This window comes from Psammomys obesus, unplaced genomic scaffold, assembly GCF_907164565.1.
Source record: "Psammomys obesus unplaced genomic scaffold, mPsaObe1.curated_primary_1811, whole genome shotgun sequence".
NCBI lineage: Eukaryota > Metazoa > Chordata > Mammalia > Rodentia > Muridae > Psammomys > Psammomys obesus.
In genome coordinates, this window is record NW_026596046.1 from 22,189,696 (window position 1) to 22,209,692 (window position 19,997).

At 42.7% G+C, this 19,997-nt stretch overlaps 1 protein-coding gene across 1 annotated transcript in view; it reads left to right on the forward strand.

The window, feature by feature from the left end:
• Positions 1–19,427, forward strand: part of Ctxnd1 (cortexin domain containing 1) — a 46,485-nt gene extending 27,058 nt beyond the window's left edge. Inside the window, exons 2-3 of the mRNA XM_055623350.1 lie at positions 16,092–16,214; positions 17,941–19,427. Coding sequence (XP_055479325.1) covers positions 18,000–18,179 — 180 coding nt within the window. The 5' untranslated portion in view covers positions 16,092–16,214; positions 17,941–17,999 and the 3' untranslated portion in view covers positions 18,180–19,427. The remainder of the gene's footprint in view (positions 1–16,091; positions 16,215–17,940) is intronic.
• The last annotated feature ends 570 nt before the right edge of the window (positions 19,428–19,997 follow it).

The window sequence follows — 19,997 nt, forward strand, 5'->3', positions numbered from 1 at the left end:
ATTACAAAGGAGACTAAGAGCAGCATACTGCAAGATGCATGATAATGCTATTTTAATGCAACTTAAGACAGTGTGGAATTGGCTCAGATATAGACAGTAAACAAATTCAAAGTGATAAAGTGCCCAGAAATGGACGCCTGTGGAGATATGAGCTATAAATGGCATTATAAATCATGAAGGAAAGGACAGATTCGTCAATAACCAGGAAGAGACAATTGCTGATGTATATAGAAAGACACATAGCTAAAGTCCTACGTGAAAATTAATTTCAGGTGCGCTATAAGCCTGAATGTTTCAAAATTCTGGAATATGCAAGTAGAACACACTTAAAATATCAGGGCAGGAAAGAAGTTAAAAAGTCACAGAAAGCATAACAATAAAGGAAAAGATTAATGAGGCTTGCTACCTAAATAGAAACTGCCTCAACTTTACCAAAATCATTCACAGAAACAGACACAAAACCTCATTGCTGAAATAAGGATTCTCCCTGTATTTTCTCTGAGCCTGATTCTTGGAACACTTGTCCTGATTTCTTAGACTTTTCCTATATGCTCAAAGCTTGATTTGTTGCTATTCTACCCATAGTAATAGAGAGGCCCAGCTTGTGACTGGTATATAAGGAGAAATGTAAAAAGAAAGAAAGAAGGAAGAGAAGAAGGGAGGGAGGGAGGGAAGAAAGGAAAGAAAGAAAGAAAGAAAGAAAGAAAGAAAGAAAGAGAAAGAGAGAGAGAGAGAGAAAGAAAGAAAGAAAGAAAGAAAGAAAGAAAGAAAGAGAGAAAGAAAGAAGAAATAAGAGAAACGAGAGAAATGGGGAAAGGGAAGAAAAAAGGAAGGACAAGTTTTTTTCCGTGTTCTGGTAGTAGAAACTACCTTCTGTGCCTCTGGAACCAAGTCAAGGAAATCAAACGACTGAGTTGTCAATGTTGTGGAGAGTTGCTGCATCAGCTACCGGAGCCCCAGGGTTCTGGTCCCCTGTGGGGTTATATGGAGATCCTTCATCAAGTCTCCTGCCCTGCCTGAGCCTGGTACTTAGAAACTCTAAAACAGCCACACTGCAGTGCATGATCTGATTGCTTCCAGCTCCATATGAAAAGACAAATGACCTATAAACGAGGTCCACATTTCTTTTACAATGACAGTGAAGGATGGGTCAGCTGATTTGCCCTGTGCCATTTAACAGTTGTAAAGTGGTCAAGGAGGAATGGTGAAGATCTCAGTGCATGGAAACAAATGAACGATGATCTTAAAGCAAGAAATACCTCTTCCCTAACCTGCAACACACTTTGGGCTTTTTCCATTTACAGGAATGCAGAATCTCAGTTTAGCTCTGCAGAGAGGATCTGCATTAGTTTAGGAAAATAGTATTAAAAGACAGTGTGCTTTTTTGCACTGTGTCCAGTATGAGCAAAGCCAGAAAATATATGCTGTATGCAGCATGGTAGAGCCTTGGATAATGGAGACACTGTTCTTAGAGTTTTTCAACGAAAGCTCAGATAAAGACAAACTTTAAAAAATATATCATGTGGTTCTATGTGGCTGAATATACAATGAGATGGAATTTATGATTTCTTTCTGAGACCTAAACTTTAATGACCAGATTTTTGGAAAATGCCAGAAAGATCCAGGCACATACACCAAAGGTGCCGGGGACCCAGCTATGAAGACTTAACTGATGGTCCTCTCCTTTCTCTGAAGGACTGGAGATACAGATATTTGCCTCAGTTGCCCACAGTTCCCTAAACAAAAAGTCAGAGAAAGGAAAGAGCGATGAATCCCCAGGAATGGAGTCACTACAGGGAGAATAAACATTCATTTCCTTGGGTTAAAGAGAAGTTGCTTTAAATTCCTAACGCTTTGGGTTCTAGGGAAGGTCTGAATTCTGCCATCCTGAAAGCCATCCACTGTTTCAGAAATGTCCCCCAAGAAGGTAAGCAAATGGATTGTATAATGACATTCTCATGGGAGAAGAGTAAAGGAAACTGGGAGGCCCAACTGAAGGACCACCATGCAGAGCAATGGTGGTGAGGCTGCAGTCAACTTCCTAGTTATTTTGTGAATTTTGCCAAGCCAGCCTTTGTCCCCAAGAGGCACTCCATCAGGAAGCGGCCAGCCCTTTGGTCGTAAGTAAGTACCTTGTGATGCTTTAATCATAAGCCAAATATTCAAAGTAGGTGTTCTAGCAGAGCAGCTCAATAGACATACCAGCAGGAAATAAGCTGCTCTTGCTTTAGGATCCACCGTGGTGAAGATGAACATGTTTAGTAGATGCGCTTCCCAGAACAAGCATGAGTGATCTCGATCCAGAGCCGATCCAAGGGCACGATCGGGCAGGATGGACGTCAGCTTTGTGGACTTGGACTTGACCCACCTGCTGGGACTTGATCTGATTCATTCCAAAGAAACACTCAGGACAAACATTCCATATAGCTGTTTAATTTGGGATTTTCCCTCAGTTTTGACCATTCATTTTTTTTTTTTTCTGGAAAAGCATCATTGTTGAAGTCTTCCTGTGTCTTGGTGGAATTGTACGCAGAATCAGCTCATTGGGGTTTTCATTACCCTAGTAATTACGGTTACAGCTCATTCTGTTCCTAAGGGTGTGTATTTGGTTTTTCTTTTCTAGCGTAAACTCATCATAATTTTGACTGGGTTTGAACTCTAACAAAGAACCTGCCATAGGGCTTGTTTTGAATTCTGCTGATTTGCTTTGTCAATTATTAACTGCCACGCTGCTAACCTCATCTTCTTTGGTTGAGTCTCTCCTCTTGTTCTATGGCGAACATCATGATTTTGCCTCTGAGTATAGTAAGCAGCCGTCACTCATCTTACCCCATTGTTTTTTATATTTACTGTTCTCATAGAGTGATTTTTTTAAATATTCTGTAATTACGCCTTATCGTTAGCCCCATAATTATTTTAATGTTATTTGAATGACAAAGCTATCTGTTTGTCCAGTTGTTTAATCCATTTTGGTTAGAATGGCAGCCCATAAAATTTCAGCTTTTTAGGATTTATGTGTATTTCTGCAGATGTTCTTTGTAAATGTATATTAAATCACTGCTCTGCGGGCATCTTAAAAGAATGAATAATCTCTACAGGCAACGAGAACGTCCTTTAGCAGGGAGAAAAGATGGCGTAGTACACACCCAGTGTCCTTCTTTGTCTCTAAGAGATTACAACAAAAGGCACAGCTATAGGCCCAGGTGGGTGGTACAGGAAGATGCTGGAGAGGAGCTGGTAGTAGACTAAGACCAGGTGAAACCCAGAGCAGATTTTCAACTTTTCAAAGAAACAGTGAACTCTAACATGGGGCATTAAACAATGTAGGGAATGAATTAGATCCTCTCGGTAGGACTTTAAGAACTCTTTAAAAAGCTCCCAAGGCGTATAGTCTGGCACTCTGAAAAAAATACTGCTTAATACAAGAAACTTGATATCTGTGAAGCAGGGAGATGCAAACAGGATAATTGGCATTATCTTCTGGTTTGTTCAGTGGTGCTGGAACAAACAGCCATCCTAAGAGAGTCTTACTATCAAACCACAAAGACTATGATAACTTTATACATTCAGGTCTGCTTAAATGAGAAATAACCCCTATAGGCTCAGATATTTAAACTTACGGTTCTCTGTGGTGGCACAGTTTGGATAGGTTATGGTAATTTTTGTCAGTGGAGCCTTGCTAGAGAAATAGGTCACCGAGAGTGAGAGGCTTAGAGAGCTTGTAGCCTTGCCCACTTCTAGTTTACTCTCCTTGCTTCATGGTTGTTGTTGAAGATGTGATCTCTCAGCTTCCTGCTCCAGATGCCTGATGCCATACCTCTTCCACCATTATAAACTCTCCCCCTGGAACCATAAGCCAAAATAAACACCTCCTACTTAAATTGTCTTAGTCATAGTATTTTATCACGACAACAAAAAGTAATACAACACAATGAAGATACATAACAAATTGGCTAACATTATACAAAATGGGGAGAAAACTGAAAATGCTTCTTCTAAAATTGGGAATGATATAAGGATGTTCACTATTACCATCCTTACTCAATAGTGCTTGAAATCTTCGCCAGAGCAATAAGGAAAGAGAAACAACTAAATGAAACACCATTAAGGGAGACTAAGCAGAACATCCCTCTTTGTTGATTAGATGATTCTATATTTTACAGACTCCATGAGAAAACTCTAATACTTGAATAAAACTTTCAACAAAGTATCAGAATAAAAGTAAACATACCATCAGCAGTGGCTTTTCGATACACCAAAAACTGTCTCATTAAAAAAGAACTGGGGTGGGGGGGGTGGGGGCTGGAGAGATGGCTCAGAGGTTAAGAGCACTGGCAGTTCTCCCAAAGGTCCTGAGTTCAATTCCCAGCAACCACATGGTGGCTCATAACCACCTATAATAAAATTTGATGCCCTCTTCTGGTGTGTAGGCATGCAGACAGGCAGAATACTGTAGGAATAATAAATAAAAATAAATCTTTAAAAAAAAAGAACTAGGTAAAACAATCGTTTTCACAACAACCACAACAAATCAAATAAAATTCCTAGGAATTAATATTATCAATGAACTTAATGACATTTACAACAATGAAAACTGTAGAGCACTAACTGAAGAAAGAAATTGATGTAGACTCTCGAACAGTGATTCTCAACCTTCCTAATGCTGAGAACCTTTAATACAGTAAGTCATGTTGTAGTAACCCCAACCATAAAATTATTTTATTTGTTTCTTCATAAGGGTAATTTTATTTCTGGGTCCTTGATTCTATTCCCTTGGTTAACCTGTCTTTTTATGCCAGTACCATGCAGTTTTTATTACTATTGCTTTGTAGTACAGCTTGAAATCAGGGGTGGTGATACCTCCAGAAGTTTTTTTGTTTTGTTTTTTGTTTTGTTTTGTTTTTTTTTTTTTTGTACAGGATTGTTTTGTACAGGATTGTCTTTTTTTGTTTTTCCATATGAAGTTAAATACTGTTCCTTAATGTAAATATTTTTGGAGTCAGAGGTTTGTCAAGAGGGTTGCAACCCACAGGTTGACAACCACCGCTCTAGAGAGACCAAAACGCCTCCTTTGTTCAACAAAATTGGTCCCATTAAAATGGCCACATCACTAAGAGAAATTTACGGTTTTATTACAAACCCTTAAAATTCCAATCACCTGTAAGGCTGGAGAGACAGCTAAGAGGTTAAGATTATAAAGTGCTCTTGAAGAGGACCTGAGTTGGGTTCCCAACACCCACTTCGGGTAGCTCACTCCTACCTGGAACTCTAATTACAGGGGATCTGACACCCTCTTTTGGCCTCTCCAGGCATCTGAACACACAGATTGCCCCAAAACTCGTTCAGGAATCCACATATACTCATTAATTTAAAAAAAAAATCCTTTTGAAGTCCCAGTGATTTTTTTTTTTCAAGGAAGATGTGGGAGGGAGGTCTTAAACTTCACATGTAATCACAGAAGACCCAAAATATCCAAAGAACTTTTCAGCAAAATGAGCAGTGCTGGAGATATATCTGACTTCAACAACGCTGAAGAGCCGCAGTTGCTAAAGCAGCATAACAGGAGCATAAAACAGACGTGTCGACCACGGAAAAGAAAAGATTGGAGGATCCAAAAGCAAGTCCACATAGGTACAGTACTGAATTCTTTTCAAAGGTGCTGAAAACTTACATGGAGAAGAGACAGCCTCTTTAACACATGATGCTGGTAAAGCTGGATAACCACATATAAAAGAATGAAACTCGAGCCTTGTCTTTCTCCCTGTACAAAGGCAACTCAAAATGACCTGAAAGTAACACCTGAAAATTTGTAGCTACCAAAAACTTTCAGAGGAAATACTTCCAGATCTAGGCATAGGCAAGTACTTTCTGAAAAGAACTCAAGGAGCTCAGGAAATAATTGCAAGAGCTGACAAATAGTCTTATATTGATTTAAAAAGCTTCTACCCAGCAAAGGACATAACAGAGTGAAAGACTCCCAATATAATGGAAGAAAGTATTTACAAGCTATTCATCTGACAGACAATTAATATCCACAATATATAAAGGACTCAAAAAAGTTCAGCACCAAAAAAGACAGTAATGATCAATTTTTTAAAGTGGGCAAGGGAAATAATGAGAGCTCTTCAAACGGAGTAGAAATGATTAGTCAATACATGAGAAAGCATTCATTATCCCAACCATCCAGGAAACGCAAAGCAAAGCTACACCACTGAAATATATGTGTGGTGGGGTATGCCTGTATCTCAGTGCTTAGAGGCTGAGGCCAGAAGAACACCATGAGTTTGAGGCTAGCCTGGGGTAAATTAGTAAGTTCCACGCCATTTTAGGCTACAGAGTAACACTCAGTTTCAAACAAACAAACCAGCAAAATACCAACAACAATAAAAAAACAACAAAGCAACCAAATAGGATACATAAATAAATCTTACATTGATATTCCATCTCATTCCAGTCAGAATGTCCATCACTGAGGAAACTAAAACAACAAACATTCCCAAGCATGGCTGGGAAAAGGGAATCCTCATATTCTATCTGGTAGGAACATAAATTGTCCAGTGGCGATGCAATTCAGTATAGGGGTTCCTCAAAATATATTAAAACCTTAACCACTACATGATTCAATTGTAACACTCCTATTCAGACCCCTGAAGGGATTCACGTCAGCATGCAGCAGATGTGTCTGAATATCTAAACTTACAGCTGCACTGTTTACAATGGACAAGATCTGAGTCAGTCTTGGTACTCACATTTTGTCGCTTGAAGGGATAAAAGGATAAAGAAAATGTAGTGTTTACAGAATAGAGTTTTATCCAGACATAAAGAATGGAATCATTTTATGTGCAAGAAAACGGATGGAGAAATGCAGATTATCATATTAAACAAAATAAGCCAAACACAGAAAAATAAGCACCGTAAGTTTTCTTTCGTTTGTGGAACTTAAGAGCAGAAAGGTCATGACAGTAAAAGGAGACCATTAAGGATGTGAAAAAGGATGAAGCAGGAGGAGACAAGAACAGCAGGAGAAAGTAATTGAGGATGAATAAAATCAAAGTACATTGCATGCATATATAAAAATGTCACTGTGAAACCTATTGCTTTATACAGCTAGTAGATACAAATAACAGCAATAATGTCTGTAAGTTTATTGATCATATTAGTCAAATAATTATTATAATTTTACCGATGTCATTAAATGCCTAAACATCTTTCAGAATCTACACTTTTATAATCTCATTTTGAAAGTAATATTCACTAGCATTATTTAAACAATATAAAAATATACCTAATATCCTAGTACCACTCCCCCACAAATTTTTCTCATAATAATACCAAGTTGAAGATGGAAATTATTATAAAGCATGTCCAACAATTATTTTTAGCACTTGTAGCTTCAAACTGTTATAATTGTTTGTATGGGTTATTGATTTTTTTTTCTGCATGTTTTTTACCCTGTTTGAACTCTTCACTTCTGTTCATTCTTTTTTTTTTTTGTTTGTTTGTTCTTGGTGGCAGATGTACCACCTCATAGAGTTTTTTATTATTATTGCTAGGAGAGTTTTATCTGTCTATCATGCACGAATATTTAATATCCTTTATTTTCTGAAAAAATGAGTTTTGTTGCTCTCACAGCTGCACAGTCCCATTCAGTACTGAGTCTTCTCCTTCAGTGCCAATGCTCTCCTAGTCCTTAGATTTAAACTGTGCAGAATCTACGCTAGCCTAGGAATGAGTTTTCACCTCTCTATAGATAACCCACTCCCTCCTTTCTCTTTTTATATATGACAGGGTTATCTTCGGAAATTAGATTATCGTCAAGAAAAATGGAGTCTCTTTCCCACTCAAGCGTCTTGTACTTGCTTGATATTTCTAGGCTGAAGACATGAGGCTCTCTTCATCTCCGGGAAACTTTCATTAACTTTTAAAATGTTCTTTCTATTTTTTGTCTCCTTTTACAACTATAATTGAATTCTTGGGTATGACCTCTGTTGTCATCATATTTTTTTCAGCTTCAGCGGCAGAAAAATCTCCCCTTAATGTTAAAGGCTGAAGACAGAGAGGCACCAGACAGGAACCACTCCTGGGCAGAACTCAGCCTTCTCCTGTGTCATCATTAGCTAGGTGTGGAGTGCAGCTTTATGGGTGTCCTTTCCCTTTCAGTGGGAATCAATGGTGGCAGTAAACATGGGCTAGGTGCCAGAAGGATGTTCTTAGCAGGGAAACACATAGGCCAAGCTGAATCCAAGACTGAAGCTTGAACAAGACAAAATGACATAGGGCAGTGATTCTCACGACTCTTTTGTGGGTCACATATCAGATATGCTACATATCAGATGGTTCAGTTATGAACTAGCAACAAAATAATTTTATAGTTGGGGGTCACCACAACATGGAACTGTATTAAAGGATCTGTATTAAAGGATCACAGCATTAAGACGGTTGAGAACTACTAGCCTAAGATGTACGGCCAGAGCCAACTAAAGAATCTGGATCCCTAGGCACATACCAATTATGTAAGCCAAATAGAGCAGGTGCCTTCCAGCAAGGTAAAGCCAAAAGCAAATATTCATACTTGGTGTCAGCCCAGATGTCAAAGCTCAACAAGAAAAGTAGGCTCAGAGGAGACCAACATGGTTGTCAAGCCCAAACTCACCAAAACTTTCCAAAGAGCATCTTATTCCTAGGCTCATGGGTGACTATGAGAAGATGTAAACCAGGGAAGAACAACTCTTCCCATTTCTCCCCATAAAACCCCTTAAGATAGACATGCCTTACAGACTTTTCTTAAGGTCCTTTACCAAAGTATATAAAATTTGCACCCACCCACACACACGGTGTGTGTTTTCTCCATGGTGTGTGTTTTTCTCACATGATGCCATGACACAATTGTATAGAATTACTCATTTTTTTTTTGCCCTTCATAAACAATTACAAGGTAATGTCCATCTGCAGAACTCTTCAGTGCCCCATCAACTAAAAGTGAATATGTTATGCATGAGAGAGATTCCGTAAGGCTGCTTGGAAGGGAAGGTCTTTCAGTGCAACACCAAACAAGGTAGTCACATAGCTCTTCTCTCAGAGCCTCTCATAGGCTCTTATAGATTTTCAGTGTTGTTCCTGGTGTACATGCTCTGGATTGCTAATGTTAACATCAAAAGAGGGAGTGCTCCTCAGCCCAAAGGACCAGCATGTTGGAAGGAGAGCCAGGCAAAGCTGCACTATGAAGCATCCATACCTTCACTTGGATGCTACTGTCTCAATAATACCACAGTTAAGGCTTTCCTTGGCTTTGTGCAATTTCTTTCTTTCCCTTTCTCCAGGTGTATGACTGACATTGTCTGGCATGCCCAAAGCCGGCCCTTGGTTCAACGTTAAGGTGTAATTTTTTCTGACAATATACGAGTGAGTCATTCATCTGGTAGGCAAACACCATATTCTTGTGTGCCCTTGGCTGATGTGTTCCCATTTCTCTAAGCTTAAGGGAATAATGCAGGGATAACTTGTATCTTTTATAGGCTGGACATAAGAATCAACAGGGCTAGCCAGATTTAGCTACATGGTGAGACCTGTCCCAAAACAAGGCAGAACCAAAGCAGACAGTGGCTGCTTATTGTAACACTGAGAAACAGTGACAAATGAGCAGAGCCTTCCCTAAAACTACTGACAAATGACTACCACTGTGATGGGAGAAAACTTCTCAAAGACAAATTAGTATGGATTATGAATAAAAGTGTACTATTCTGAAACTTTTCAAGGCTCTCTTATTAGTTTTTCATTGCCCCTGTGATAAGTTACTATGAGTTTGGTGAATTGAAATAATACAAAAGTATTTATGTGGTTATGGGGATGAGGTGTCCAAAATGTACCTTAAGGGACTACAATCAAGGTATTAGATTACTTCTGAAGGCCCCAGGAAAAAATCCATTCCTTGTCTCTTCCACTTCTAGAAGCTGCCAGAATTTACTGGCTTCTGGCCACATCAGTTCTGGCTGTAGTCACCTTGCCTTCTCCTTTGCTATAGCCAAAACTCCCTGTGCCTCGTATATATATAAGAATAATTGTGGAGAAAAAGAGAATACTTAGAGCCAAGATTAATCAGAATAATATACATAATCACATCTTCAAAGTCCCGTTACCATAAAACATCCACTACTTCCAAGAATTATATTGTGAATTTGTGGAAAGTAGTTTTCAACCTACCACAGTCCACTCTCTGGCCCCAAAGATTCATGTCCCTAAATACACCCATTCCATTCCAACCATCCCCTGAACTTTCAGCTCATTGCAGCACCAAATCAAGGTCCCAAATCTCATCATCTCTGTAAGGCAAGGGTGAGGCATGAATATGAATCACCCCAGGGAAGCTTCCTCTATGTCTGTGGACCTGGAAAACAAATTATATTTTAAAAAAATACAGCAGTGCAACAGGCCCCAAACAGCTGTTAAATGTCTTCTTGTTTCAAAAGAAGAAAAACAAATGAAAGGGAGAGAGGAGTCATCAGTCCCAAGAAATTTCAAAATCCAATCTGAAAAACTTCAGCAGCCTCCAAACCCTGAGAGTCTGTCTAGTTAGGGTGCTCCTCTTCGCACCCACCCTCTCTGTGCTAAGGCTGATCTCCCACAGCCATCCTTTTTGTCTTGACAGTAGCATATTTCTCATCAGCATGTAGAATTCCAGGAGTCAACAGCCTCTACTCATTTCATTCTGTCCATTTTAGTCTAAGCTGGCTGTGCTTCTGTTGCCATGTCTCAAAAGCATTGTGGCTCTCCCATGACTGTATTGGGGATTCACTCCACTAGACCAAAGGGCCCTCCAAGCCTCTTTTCTGGACACTTCCTGTCTAACTCTGACTCTTGCTGAGATGTCTGGGGGATCCGTGAGTGGCACATCTAATTTCTACAATGTTTTTAAAAGGATGATCAACCTCAGCCTTGGTCTTTTCTCGAAAGCATGATTTTCTAGTGTCAATGTCATAATTCTTGCATTTTTGCCACTCAGTATGATAGGCTGAAACGTTTGAGGGCAAGGACTAGGTCTGATTCAAACTTGGATATCACAAAAACCTTATGTTCCCATGCTAGCTTTCAGTGGGAGTTTGGCATTTCATTGTGGGACAAGTACAGGGAATTGGTATCTGTCTGTTTAGGTTCAGCTGACTGTCAAAGCAGCCTCTGCAACAATGGCTAAAGTATAGGGTTTAGAGCACTCCACGAGAGACCACCATGGAATTGTGGGAAGACGAACAAGAACCACAGTAAACACGTGGCTTCAGGAGAAAGATGTTCTCACCTCCTGGCCCCAAGGTGCTCTAAATTATACACCAAAGCGTGTCTCCACCCAAGACTAGTAATATGGATTTTCCAAATTTACAGCATCCATCTTTAGCTATGGGCCACCCCAGGGTGATAACTCCAAGGTACTCTCAGCACTGTTCATGGAGTATGTTAACATAATCCTTTGAAGCGTAATGGTAAGAGTCTAGGAAGCTCTGCTACTGAGCTGTTAGGAGAGAACCACACACGGGTTGTGTATATGGAATGACAACAGGGGAATCTGAGACGCCAACAGCACAAGCATCATGCTACAAAGCCACACGATAGAACTGGAGTGGAGGCTAAAAGCGTGGTACAATGACCATGCATGCTCTTAGCAGAAATACTGTTGCATTTTTTTCCACTCAGTGTGATAGGCTGAAATGTTTGAGGGCAAGGACTAGGTCTGATTCCAACTTGGATATCACAAACACCTTATGTTCCCACTCTGGCTTTCAGTGGGAACCCGAAGCAGCGCTGTGACATGCTGTGTTTTCACTTGGGAATCTTCTAAAGGACTAGGGCTGTCTAGATACTGGAAGTTAAATCCTAACCACAGCACTGGGGTCCACTATCTCCTCCAGCTCTAATGGTCATCGTGGTTTCAACCGTCAGTGACCAGATACTGACAGCTCAACTAAGTGTTCTGATGGAGGAGTGAGGCGACCAAGTACACTCCCACCAGACAATGTGATTGGCTCCCTCCAGCCTGAGAAAATGCCATCCACTTAACCAGTTTGTCAGCTGGGGAGGTGATTCAGACAGGTCACCTTCTATAATGGCTCTGCTTCTATTTATAGATCAAGCAGATTAATGCTCGTGGTCAGCGCTGATTCGTGTTGCCCTGCATGAATTCACAATGTCGCTGCAGCCTGCTGCTCATCCCTTTGGTGGCAAGTGGCATGCTTTTTTGATACCTTCATTTTCTGCCCTTGGTGCCTGGAGGGAAGAGCCCAAACACAAGCTCACATCAGGAGGCCAGAATGGGTGGGCCCAGCCCTGGTCAAAAGTAGCAGCGCCCTCAACCAACTCACTGCCCCTGCATTGAACTCTATCCTCCAGGGACTCGTGCTGACCGTGCTTTGAAGGTAGGGATTTTTAGGGAGTAAGTAAGATTAAGTTACCTGACAAGAGAGGATCAGAAGGGGTCAGAAACACACATGGCATATAAAAAGTAAAAGATCCTGGGGGAGGAGCTACAAGGAGGATTCGGGGTAGCCAGGGTGGAGAAGTATGGGGGAGGAGAATCTGTGAAACACTGGTTTGCAAATGTCATAGTGATAACGAATACCTTACATGCTAATTTTAAAAGTAAAAAAATTATACGAAATTATACTGCGTGTGTGCTGGGCTTCTTGTTCATCTTCCCTCAATTCCAGGATGGTTTCTCCTGCATCACTCTAAACCCTATACATTAGTCATTGTCTCGGAGCCTGCTTTGACAGTCAGCTGACCCAAACCAGACAGACATTTTTTTTTTTATAATTTGTCCCCCAAATAGAGGGGTTTCAATCTAATGGCAATAGCTGCCTTGTGAGAAGGAACATACAGCAACTGCAGATGCAGCTGTACGTACACAGGTATGTGTCCATGCCTGTAATCCCAGCACTCACTGGGTATGGGCAGTAGGACAACTTGACATTCTGACTTAGACCCTGCCTTCCCCCCTCCAAAATCAAAGAAACCCCCACAAAACTGCTTCTGTTTCATTGTGTCTGAATGGAGTAGCTGGAAGGTGGAGTGAGTTATACTCAATGCTTCCTGATATGCGCTGCCATCTCGAGCTCATTTAAATTAATGCTTAGTAATAACCCTTAGCGTACTGTCTGGAATAAGCCTGGCTTTACTTTGGCTCCCAGAGAACAAAAGCAACAGTTAGAGAGCAGCAGACGAACATGGCTGAAGACAGTCATCAGATGTGGGCCATGACAGACCTACATATGTTGACACAATTGGAGATGAAATTCAAGAAATGTATTCTAAATTCTGATAATGTTTTAATGTATCTACACAAGCATATTCCCAGCCTCCTACAGCTCAGAGAGAGACAGAAATACACACACACACACACACACACACACACACACACACACACACACAGAATGTGAGCAGGTATGAACAGGTATGAATGCATATATGTGCTCAGGCATGAGGAGGCCAGAGAGCATCAGATGTCATTCCTCATGGTCTGTCTACCTTTAATTTCTTCTCTTCCAATGTTCTAGAATTCTCCAAGTAGGTGCCAGGCCGGCATGCCAGAAAGCTTCCCATCTGGCTCTTCCTAAAGTGGGAGGGGGGGTTCTAGAGATTAAACTCAGGCCCTTCCTTGAGTTTCCATGGTACTTTACTGACTGAGCCATTGCTCCTGCCATTCTATCAAGCAGATTTTGAATCTATAAATTTTGTTGAGTTTGAATTCATACTTACATGATTAAAAGCAAACAAACAAATAAGGTCTCACTTTATGGGGTATGAATTGTGACTGGCATGTTAGCATATGTTACCAATGCTGTTATGAGTCCAACTGAGCTTCCTCTAAAGAAAAGTCATAGTGAAAAGGTTGGGCTGATAGCCTTCTCAAACACACAAGCCCTGTGTCTGTGCATTCTCTCAGTCATGACCGTCTTATGTCTAGATTTTTCTATAACTCTGACTCCAACTTTGTTCCCAGCTCCTGAATTTGTACTCTTTATTTTGCACTCTGGCTTTCCAAGGCATTTGGCAGGACTCTTTGCTGTTGGCTCTATGATACTACAAGCTTTGACCATTCTCAGGGTCAACCCAGAAACAACTTCCCACTTAAATGTCACATGTTCATAGTGGTCCGAGTGCCCAACGCTGAACCTTCTACCTACATCCAGAGTATGGAGAAGAATCAGTGGCTTAGACCAGATCAGTGCCAAAAGAAGATGCAGTAATGTTGGAGTCAACTGAGCAGGTGACTGTGAAGGTGTACGGCTTTGTTCCCAGGACACAGCAGTTGATGCCGCGTTGTGTTCCCTCCTAGGTCTCATGCCCTCGCTTTGAAACAGAGCTGGCTGGAGCTTGTGTCCTCCTAGTAATTAATGTTAATGAGTATTTCCCATCTGGAGTATAGCATGGGGGAATCTGCTCTTTGAGGCTTTCGCCCCTGAGCCAGGAGCACTGAATGTATTTCCATGGGGTGAATCTCCAAGATCTAGGGCCAGACAAGACAAGAGAGGGCCACAGAGTGGGTCTGCTGAGGCCTTCCCCCTACAGTGTAAGAAGCATCTGATAGTAACCTGCGGCCACTTGCCCAGAACTTCAGTCTGCCCTTGAGAAACCAGAGGACTGAACTGCGCTCTGAAACCCAGTATTTCTGAAAGCTCAGTATTTGCTCCTTCCCAGACAGCCACTCACTGGCTGTATGGAGACCATATTGGCTGTAGGCCCTGAAACCTGGGAAGGGGGTCACAGAATCCTGGGCTCGCCCCAAGTGCCACTCCATCACTCGGAGACCCCAAAGAAGCCCTGTTCTTTCCCCTCACCTCAATCTTTTCCTCTTTGAAATTCCTAAATAATTAATAAAATAGTAAACTGTTTTTTGTTTGGTTTTTTTTTTTTTGGTTGTTGTTATTTTTAAAGAGGAAACTACAAAGAGGCCCAGTGAGATGGATCCCTGGGTAAAGGTACTTGCTGCCCAGCCTGATGATCTGTCGGTCACAAACTCAGATGGTGGAGAGAACAGACTCTTACAAGTCCTCTGACCTCTACCATACATGAGCCATGGAATGTGTGAGAGTACACACATTCACACAGAAAGTGTAATACAACAGAAACTAGGAACAGAGAGTGCATTCCAGTTACAGATGTGACTTCTGCAGTGCTCTGGGGTAGAAGTGCCTTCGTGTGCATCTTATCTTAATGCATATTCAAGCGTGAGAAGGATGAGTAGGTAGGTAGCTCACTAGCCTTGTGCTACAGTTCTTTTGGCTTTTCTGTATGTTTAAGACTATTGGGGGGAAAATACCTCTAGAAGATATTTCCACCCCCAAATTGGCAAAAATTGTAAACTTTAAAAAGTCCTGGGCATGTAAAGAAGGGCTCTAAGTCAAAAGCACACTGCAGACCCTTGCACATTCCCGTTTATTGCTATGCTATTCCCAATTGCTAAGAAACGGGCCCAGCTTAGATGTCCATCCACAGATGAATGGACAAAGAAAACACAGGACACATACGGAAAGGATTTTATTTGGCCATAAAGCAAAATGACATCATGATCTTTGCAGGAAAATGGATGTGGCCGGAAACCATTATCTTAAGTGAAGTGTCCCAGATGCAGGAAGACAAATACTATGTGCTTTCTCTCATATGAGGACTTCAGTGTCATCTCTCCGTATATACGTAGAGATTTATGGGAATAGAACATGAAACTAAAAAGGGGGCAATGGGAAGGTGAGGAGAGAGATCATAAAGGAGCCCTGGGGAGCAGAAGAAAAGAAGGTAATAGAAAAAAATGTGGAGTGAAATCACAATAAGGACATCTCACTAGGGATGAGAGAGAGAGCAGTAGAAGAGGGGGACAGATCGATGCAACAAAACAAAGTGTGAATGAAAACGCCATAATGAAACCCGTTTTTTTTTTTTTATGCAATTTTTAAAACCTAATTTGGAAAAAAAAAAAAAAAAAGAAGAAGGAAATTTCAGCATGAGCCAGGGAGCGTGAGGAGGGCCTGAGGGCCACTGTTCCATCCTGCCCAGTCTCACTCAGGGTAGAAGTCTCCTGAAACAATCAGTCCCTTGTCCCTCTGTTTCAGCTCTGCTCTCTGAGAGGCCACACTGAGTCATTGGCTCAAGCTGTGATGTTCAGCTGTCCATCTTGCTTCCTGGAACAGCTCAACCCAGGGTCTTCCTGAAGTGGTGACCACTCCAGCTGGCAGGTCAGTGGCCCAGGCATGGTTGAGGACTGAGAAGATCTAAGGGGAAGTGAGGATGCTTTGAGGTTGGGGTGTGGGGTGTTGGCTATCATTTACATGTTTGTAGCTAAGCATCCATATTTACAAAGTGAGTCTGTATAGGGAGCTGGGCAGGCCTCTCATCCTTATGCCAGATGCCCTGCAGCTGGCCGTGCTGGAAACTGTGTTAGACCTCTCCTGCCCAACCCGAGTCCTGTGTCAACCCACCTATTTTTAAACTGGCCAGTCCCAGGGCCAGAGGTTGTGCTAGAGTTTCAAACACAGGATCAATTTTCTTTAATGCATGGGTCCCCATAAAACAGGTACAGTCGCCTGCACTCATCAGGAAGAACATTGGGCCTGAAAGTCTGCAAGGCATCCCCAGATGCTTGAGTGATGCTAGCCAGACCAGTTAACAGCAGCAGAACTGGGCTGGGGTCTGCCTGACTGCTCCAACCTTACACCTTCTGTCCCCTTTTAAGGCAGGCTGAGCCCCAGCACAAGTCCTGGGGAATCCTTAGAATGTGATCTTCCTGCCTCCCACTGCTCTACAGCAGCAGTTTTTTTCTGTTCTGTTAGTTAGTTAGTTAGTTAGTTAGTTAGTTAGTTAGTTAGTTAGTTTTATTTTTATTAATTACAGTTTATTCACTTTGTATCCCCCCCTGTACCTCCCTCCCTCCTCCCCTCCCAATCCCACCCTCCCTCTTCCCCACCCATGTCCCTCTCCCAGTCCACTGATAAGGGAGGTCCTCCTCCCCTTCCCTCTGATCCTAGTCTATCAGGTCTCATCAGGAGTGGCTGCATTGTCTTCTTCTGTGGTGAAGAGGTTGGAACATCAGAGGAGGGAGAAAACAGGGAACAGGACAGGAGCCTAGCACAGAGGGCCTCTGAAAGACTCTACCCTTCAGGGTATCGAGGCAGATGCTGACACTCATAGCCAAACTTTGGGCAGAGTGCATGGAATCTTATGAAAGAAGTGAGAGATAGTAAGACCTGGAGAGGACAGGAGCTCCACAAGGAGAGGAACAGATCCAAAAAGTCTGGTCACAGGGGTCTTTTCTGAGACTGATACTCCAGCCAAGGACCACTCATGGAGATGGCCTGGAACCTCTGAACAGAGGTAGCCTATGGCACTTCAGTGTCCAAGTGGGTTCCATAGTAAAGGGGACAGGGACTGTCTTTGACAGGAACTGATTGGCCTGCTGTTTGATCACCTCCCCCTGAGGGGGGAGCAGCCTTACCAGGCTATAGAAGAAGACAATGCAGCAGTTTCTTTTCTGCCTGTTCCTACTAGCTGTTCAGCCCTCAGTTTTTTTTAGAAATTCTTCTACTAAATTCTTAAGTAATATTCACCACCCGTTTTTAAAGTGTTTTGATCATGCTCTGCCACTGCCTTTGCTGAGTGCAGAGTATTGCTTTCATTGCCCTCATGAATTCCTGAAGGGCTTTAGGAGTGGAGACAGCTACAGGGCACTGGACCCAAGCTGATCCCTCAACCCACTCCACCCATATCCTGCTGGGAGTCACTGTCACCCCAGCACCGCCACCCTGGGGTACATCTTGCTGGAAACGAAGATTACCTACGAGGTACAGGGCTGCAACCATGTGAGTGCCCCAAAGTGGGGTGACCTCAGCAATCTGCTCTTACCCTTGGGGATAACTCACACAGACAAGCGGCCCTGACTTTCTCACTGACTGCCTCTCTCTACAGGGATAGAAAATGGTACCAGTCAGGCCAGAGCCCTGGAAGCCCACAGTCACTGTTGCAGGATGGAGGAACCCACTCCCGAGCCAGTCTATGTGGATGTGGACAAGGGGCTGACCTTGGCTTGCTTCGTTTTCCTCTGCCTCTTCCTCGTAGTCATGATCATCCGCTGCGCCAAGGTCATCATGGACCCCTACAGTGCCATCCCCACATCCACCTGGGAGGAGCAGCACCTGGATGACTGAGGCACAGGACAGGTCATGGGGTGGATGCGCTTCTGCATGCCCCGGCCAGCATCCTGGAAGCACTTGGAGGCTGGGAGTGGCTATAACCACCCAAAGATAAAGAAGGCTTACTTTCACCTCGTTGGTTTTCACATGACCACCAGAGGGAAATAAATGCCAGCATGCTGGACCCGAGGCAGCCTGGGGAAGCCTGGGGAGAGGAATGCTGAGCCATGTTTCGGATGAATGGAGTCCATCCTAGGACTCCATTGGGAAACTTCAGGGAGATGGTTCCCTGCCCAAGGCTCCTGTACACCTGTGAAAACTGAACAGAGAGCAGACACTCTGGTCTGCAAACAGTGGTCAGGAGGAGACTGACCTTCAAATGCACAACACAGAGAAGCTGCTGAGAGCCCAGTACCCTCCCAGACTAGCAGTGGTGGGTCTGGAAGGATGGAAAATTTAAGGAGCTTCTCCTGAAAATTCTCACAAGGCACACAGCTACTTCCAAACTGTTTTTTTTTTTTAACTGAGATATAGAGGGGATGTATTTTTCCTGTTAAAAATGAGATGTGCATTTTAGACACTTGGGAAAATATAGATAAGTAGTAGGAAAGGGAGGTAAAAAGCACTTATAATCCAACCTCCCAGAAGCCATCATTTTGATATACTTCAGATCTTTTTTACAATAATTTTTTTAGTAATTCACACCGTATGCATGACGCTGCATTGATTCATATGATAGCTTCTGCCTCCCAAGATACCATGGCTGGTTTTAGTGACTCAGAGTATACTGGCTATGCCATGACTGAATATAGTCCTTTTCTTTATATATTTAACTTTTCCACAATATTCTCACACAAATCATTTCACCCAGTAATCTCCAGAAGCTCTGCACCCCAGGAGCTCCAGGCAAGATGGTTCTAGTCCTTTTCCCTGCTTCAGCTACTCAGAGGCTGTGCGAACTTAAGAAAGTTGTGTCTTGGTGTCTCCATTTCCTTATTGTAAGATGGGAAGGAGAAGTCCGTCTGTCTGTCTGACTGTCTGTGAAGGCAGCCATGCTACAAGTGCGAGCTGAGACTAGGTGGCTGATGGTCACTCATCTCTGGTCTTTCCTTCTTCCTCTTCTCCCACACCCTGTCACCTACGTCTGTGACCTTGCTGCAAGGGTTCTAGGCCAGAGCCTGCAACACTCTAGCCCCAACCCACCCCACCCCCTCAACTCCTGTGTCCTTGTGACAGAACCCCTAAATAAATCATCACCTGTGAGCTCCAGTTTCATCATCTGTAACACGGGGGAGTAACATCTACCTCACAAGGTTATTGTGGAGATAAAATGGGAGAACAGGAGCAAACAGGAGCATCCTTTCCTGAACCCCACACCCTAAAAAAAGAAGCCCACCTTCCAAGAGCCCAAGCTCCCAGCCAGTGCCACATTCGCAGTAGTCAGCAGAACATTCGCAGTGACCTCCTCTACACCTGAAACCAAGGCATATGAGGTCTGCTAACTTACATATTATTGCTACTGTCAGTTTCTCATGTATGTGAAGCCCATCTATTGTCCTTCCAGGGTAGGGCCTGCTGCCCTTTCAAAAGAGACCTGTGCTGTAGACCTCAGACCTCTTTCAGCACCCACACTCAAGGTATGGGTCCCCATGCACCTTAGGCTACCTGGAACAAAGCACTGTTTCTACCAGGTAACCCCTAAAAGTGGACAGCTGCTATCAAGGTAGCTTTCCAGCATATGTCCAGTCTGTCTGTCTGTCTATCTCCCCCCCCCTCTCTCTCTCTCTCACACACACACACACACACACACACACACACACACACACACACACA